The 6,000-nt window shown below is 51.5% G+C and overlaps 1 protein-coding gene and 2 pseudogenes across 1 annotated transcript; all 3 read left to right on the top strand.

Annotated features, from left to right (window-relative positions):
- The first annotated feature begins 709 nt into the window (after nucleotides 1-709).
- LOC116968402 (histone H1.2-like) lies at nucleotides 710-1,212 on the top strand. Its single transcript, XM_033015179.1, has 2 exons — nucleotides 710-1,025; nucleotides 1,088-1,212. Exons 1-2 carry the CDS (start codon nucleotides 710-712, stop codon nucleotides 1,210-1,212), a joined length of 441 nt encoding a protein of 146 aa, XP_032871070.1.
- An 874-nt stretch (nucleotides 1,213-2,086) lies between these two features.
- LOC116968401 overlaps nucleotides 2,087-6,000 on the top strand; it is a 45,782-nt pseudogene continuing 41,868 nt past the window's right edge.
- Nucleotides 4,863-5,323, top strand: LOC116968543 (annotated as a pseudogene).

Here is a 6,000-nt window from a genome sequence, read left to right as displayed (position 1 = left end):
AGGAGCGGCGGAGTCAGCGAGTTTAACAGTTACTGAGCTGGGAAACTACACGTAACCCCCGAGAATCCACAGCACGGGTCAATCGTCGAGGTAATTCCACCCTGGGAATTGTGCAACGGGCCACCTGTTTGAGCTGTGAATGTGCAGACGTGAACATTGTGTCAGAGAGTGTGTTGAAGGGGCGGGCGGCTCAGGCTGATGTCACTGTGTTTGTGGGTCCGAACACTTTGCCGGATTTCCCAGCCCCTCTGGTGAAAAATGTAAAGCTATCAGTGGCACGCGATCGCCCCACTTCCCAGCTCAGTCCTGAAGTTGGAATTAACCGGATAGTTTACGTTGGTTTCGATATTTCTGACGATAAGCAGCGAGCATGTCAGCGATCGGGGCAGAGAACGCCCTCAGTGCAGCAGTGAAACCGGGCGAAATGGAAAGCGCTGCCTTTAATTCGTATCAAATCTACTGGACAATAAACATTCCGGTCTCAGAGATGTACCGAGGTCAGTTTAGGTCTCCGAGATATCTGATTTTAATTGGAATCGGAGAGTTTTTGAGGACAGAGAAACACAGCGAGGCGAAGGGGCCGTGATCTGAGAGCAGGATGTCTCCGCCCCGTCCGCTCGCTGCCTTTAAGTTGCGCTGTGCCGCCGCCTCTCGCTTCATTTCTCACTCAGTCCTGAGTGTCAGAGAGAGTTTGTGTAGAGGCACCGACATGACCGAGACCGCAGCCGCCGAAGCGGCTCCTCAAGTCGTCCCCGCCGCCCAAACCAAGGCTCCCAAGAAGAAGAAGGCGCCCGCCCGGAAGAAGGCAGCCGGTCCGAAGCTGAGCGACCAGATCGACAACATTGTGGCGGATTGCCACGATCGCCGAGGGATGTCTTTCTATGCGATAAAGAAGGGACTGGCCGCCAAGGGTGTGGATGTGGAGAAGTGCCGCCACCTGATCAAGACGGGCATCAAGAGGAAATTAGTAAACGGTTCCCTGGTTCAGATCAAGGGCGTGGGCGCCTCGGGTTCTTTCAAGACCGGTCAGGGAGAAGGCGCCGTGAAGTCGGCAAAGAAAACTGTTCCAGCAGCCAAAACCTCCAAGAACAAGAAATCAACGTCCAGGAAAACCCCGACCAAGAAATTACGGGCAAAAAAATCAACCATCAAAAGATCATTGGTGAAGAAATCTCCCTCCAAGAAAGTTGTGGCCAAGAAACCAGCGCTTAAACAAATGGCGGCGAAGAAATCATCGCCCAAGAAGGCGGCGCCGAAAAAACAAAAAAAGGCCGTAGTCAAAAAGGCGAAGGCGGCCAAGAAGCCGGTAAAAGGCCAGGCGAAGACCAAATCGGCGAAACCCAAGAAGGCAGTGACCAAAAAGTGAATTATAAAGCGCACATTGTAAAGACCTGAACCCAACGGCTCTTCTCAGAGCCACCCACATCTCTCAGGAAAGAGCTGATCCAGACCCAAAACCAGCTCAGTGCCAGTGGGGACTCGTTTAAATTACCGGGGGTTCCTTGTAACTAGCTGACATTCGCTGCACCTCCCCCCGGTATCCAGTATATGGAATACAACTAAATGGTATGTCCCGGCTAAACCTCACTCGGACTGGGCATACGTTTGGCTTCAAGCTGAGTTCAAAGCCGTTTCCTTGTCAGTGAGACAATAACACTGACAAAATCCCCGCCTCAGAGCCCATGCATCAACTCAGTAATATTGCCAAATCATCCGTGTTAAAAGCTGCTGAACGCAGTGGGGTGGGCGATATCGGCAGAGGGAACGGGCTCCGAGGATGAACCGGAAGGAGACAATTTAATTTGACAACGATAATATCACTGACTGACTTTTACCACGGAATGTCTGTCTGAAAGTTTGGCCGGAGCGATAAATTTCGGGTCGTTTGCGGGTAAACCGTTTGAAAAATGTTTTCAGGAATCTGGGGCGTGGAGCTGGAATATGAGAGGAAGCTGTCTGTCACTTTGTCTCCTCCTCTCCCCGTCTCTCACTCTCTGCGTATCTCGGGCAGGTCGGGGCGCTGCGTATAAAAAGAGACAGCACCAGTTAGATTATCTCTGAGCAGCGACTCGAGTGAAACAGCATCATGTCTGGTCAAGGGAAAGGACGCCAAGGATTAAGCAAAGGCGGAGCAAAGCGCACCGCAAAGTGCTTCGCGATAACATCCAGGGCATCACCAAGCCAGCTATCCGCCGCCTGGCTCGGCGTGGTGGAGTCAAGCGGATCGCGGGTCTGATCTACGAGGAGACCCGCGGGGTGCTGAAGGTTTTCCTGGAGAATGTGATCAGGGACGCGGTCACTTACACCGAGCACGCCAAGCGCAAGACGGTCACTGCCATGGATGTGGTGTACGCTCTGAAACGACAGGGCCGCACTCTCTACGGGTTCGGCGGCTAAATAACTACCCCCTTTATTCCAACACAAAACAAAGGCTCTTTTAAGAGCCGCCCACAACCTCACAGAAAGAGCAGAGACTAGGGAATTAGAGTAGATGCAGATAGAAATGTGTTTTATTAAACTAGTTATTCCACCACTGAACATAACAGATTTTAGCTTGATCACCGCGGTCATTAGAATGCAAAGCCGACAGTAAAAGATAAACAAGACAAGGCGATGTCAGTTTCCCTTTTACCGATATACCTCATGATTAATGCAGCAACAGGAGGGTCGACTCCAAACCGTTCCCTGGGTAACAGTCGCTTATTTCCAGGCACGAGCAGAGCTGAATTCCGTCTGCACAGGGATCCGGTCTGTAAATCCGCGCCGCATATTCAGTCATGATTTAAGCGAGAAGTTAAAGTGGATTTGATATTAAGTTGACAGAAACTGAATTCAATTTGAAATTCAACCCACAACCAATGATACTGCAGTCCGTGCTCTCTGGTTGGCCGAGCTTCCCCCACCCCACCCGGCCGGCCGGCCTCAGACCTTCTGAAACAGCCGCCTGGTGCTGACAGACCTGCAGCCACTCGCAGGGATGGGACACCGTGAGTGACATCTCTGCTCCATCCATTCAGAGGCTGTGGGCCGGCCCTTCACCAACGCTTTAAAAGCAGGTCCCAGAGCCAGCTCCGTCTTTCAGTCCCTGTATTTCACACTGCGCTACCACTGTTGAAGGAGAATGGCCCGGACCAAGCAGACAGCGCGCAAATCGACCGGAGGGAAAGCTCCTCGCAAACAGCTGGCGACCAAAGCGGCGCGGAAGAGCGCTCCAGCCACGGGCGGAGTGAAGAAGCCTCATCGCTACAGGCCCGGCACCGTGGCTCTGAGGGAGATCCGGCGCTACCAGAAATCCACCGAGTTGCTCATCCGCAAACTGCCCTTCCAGCGCCTGGTGCGGGAGATCGCTCAGGACTTCAAGACAGACCTGCGCTTCCAGAGCTCGGCCGTCATGGCCCTGCAGGAGGCCAGCGAGGCTTACCTGGTGGGGCTCTTTGAGGACACCAACCTGTGCGCAATCCACGCCAAGCGAGTCACCATCATGCCCAAAGACATCCAGCTGGCCCGCCGCATCCGCGGGGAGCGCGCCTAAACTCCACCTCTCCACCAACAACAAACGGCTCTTTTAAGAGCCACTAATCCGGCAGAAGAAAGAGCTGGGGCTTTCTAATGTCCTTTTACATCAATGTTCACTTCTTTCTGCGGGCTTTTATCTGAATTGATGCCGCAGAGACTGCTGCTGAGTGGAGTCTGACTTCAGTCATTCAAGTGTAACTGGTTTCGATGTAAATGCCAACACGGCTCATAATGGTGTGTACACGACCAGCCCCTGTTCGCTCTGCGCCCCCTTTTCTCACGCGCTCCGGGTTCAAGGACAACAAACGCCTTTATTACGCACTTTCCACGCGCGCCCCTCAGTCGCTGATCAGTCCTTCCACAGACACTGAGTTACACCATCTCCATAATGATGAGGCCGGTTGGAGGGACAAAGGCGGCGACCACATACTCCAACTCCAAGTAACGATCCACCCAGCGCTGACGCTGCTAACGGAAATCCTCATGGCTCTGCTCACGCACCGTCTCACTGAAAGTGTTGTGTTGATATTTGGACATCGCTTTGATACAACTGGTTCGATATTTCATTCGCAGGCGATAGTTCTCATTCTGTGTAATTTGATCAAATTAGCCGTCCAAACCCGGTATAATCTAGATGCGAGTACATTCCTGCCCACCTCATTGAAACAGAAACTTCACCCTCGCCTTTCTCGTTAGTTTGTTTCAATCTTCATACACTTCTCTCAGTGATCCATCCCTTGAGATTGAATTAATGTAAACAATATGTTTGTGTGTTTGTTGCTGCTGCTGTTTTAGTTGTGAAGTGACTGACTTTTAGTGACCGCATTCTGTTGTTTTGAACGTGTGAGTCCCGGTTTCTATTCGAGAAACATTGCTGCGACGGCTCCGAGAGTCATTAGACAATTGATCGTCAATAGTCTAATGTCCTTTATGCAAAGAGCGATCTCTAACATGTTCTATGAATAGTGTTTGTACCCATAAGTTTGCAGTTTAAAATGGTAAGAATGCATTCTTAAAAATCTCTCAGGTAATTAATTCACATTCGGTGTGTCTTGTTGGTGGGTTAGGATAGAATAATTGGGATGCGGGGATCCAGTATCACACACATGTGTGTCATTATTTTTATTTTTTTGCCTGAAAATACATTTTCTTTTTGGGCGGGCTTTTCAAACCTGTTATTTTGGGGCCAGGCGGTTATTTTCCGCGCATCTCCGGTTGTTGGCTGCTCATTGGAGAAAGAGGCAGCTGTACGATTGGCCTATTTGAAATCACCAATCAGATGAAGCTCTGCGCCACCAATGGGAAGCGCTCCACCGCATTCCTCTAGAAGTTACAAGAAGGGCGAGTGCGGGAGGATTTCCTCATTCTTTGTGCGTAGAAGTTGGTGGAAATGACTGGACGAGGGAAAACCGGCGGCAAAGCCAAGGCTAAGCCCAAGTCACTCGCGTCCCGGGCCGGACTGCAGTTCCCGGTCGGTCGTGTTCATCGGCTCCTGAGAAAGGGCAACTATGCTCAGCGGGTGGGTGCAGGAGCCCCGGTCTATCTGGCTGCTGTGCTCGAGTATCTGACGGCTGAAATCCTCGAGCTGGCCGGCAACGCGGCCCGGGACAACAAGAAGAGCCGCATCATCCCCAGACATCTGCAGCTGGCCGTCCGCAACGACGAGGAGCTCAACGAGCTGCTGGGAGGGGTGACCATCGCTCAAGGCGGGGTGCTGCCCAATATCCAGGCCGTGTTGTTTGCCCAAGAAAACCAGCGCAGCCTCTGGCACCAAGAGCAAGTAGTTCAACGAAACCTCAATCTAACGACCCAAAGGCTCTTTTCAGAGCCACCTACAGTGTCTATCAAAGGGCTGAGCACCGGCTGGGTATTTCCGTTCAGAGGTCCGCTTCGCATGTCTTGTGTGGACGCGCCTCTTGTTATAAACCACCCGGGCTAACACTCACTCCCCGTTACGTCCTCATGAATAAAACCATAATCTACAGCAAACAACGATCCACTACTGTCCGGGTTCCTCCACTGTCCCCCATTCTCATGTTCGCCAATTACATGTTTAGTTCAGAGATACAGCGCAGAAACAGGCCATTCGGCCTGGCGATTCCACGCTGACCAGTGATCCCCGTACACTAACACAAGCCTACACTCACTACGGACAATTTACACATTTTGCGGAATTAATGTAGGATGGCACAACATATGCTGGTTTACACCGAAGATAGACACAAAATGCTGGAGTGACTCAACGGGACAGGCAGCATCTCTGGATCGAAGAAACGGATGACGTTTCAGGTGGAGACATTTCTTCAGCCAGTATCATATTCTCTCCCAACAGGTTCAATGGGGCCCGAGTGGGGGAACTGGGGAATTTCAGAAAGGCCGACAGTTCCAGACTATCAATCCGCAGAGAGTTAACATTTAATCTACAGTAATCTATGTTACACCGCCAAGTACTCAATACTCTGACTGATGAAGGCCAAAGTGCCA

The sequence above is a fragment of the Amblyraja radiata genome, chromosome 45, assembly GCF_010909765.2.
Source record: "Amblyraja radiata isolate CabotCenter1 chromosome 45, sAmbRad1.1.pri, whole genome shotgun sequence".
Lineage (NCBI taxonomy): Eukaryota > Metazoa > Chordata > Chondrichthyes > Rajiformes > Rajidae > Amblyraja > Amblyraja radiata.
This window is presented reverse-complemented; position numbering and strand designations above follow the sequence as displayed.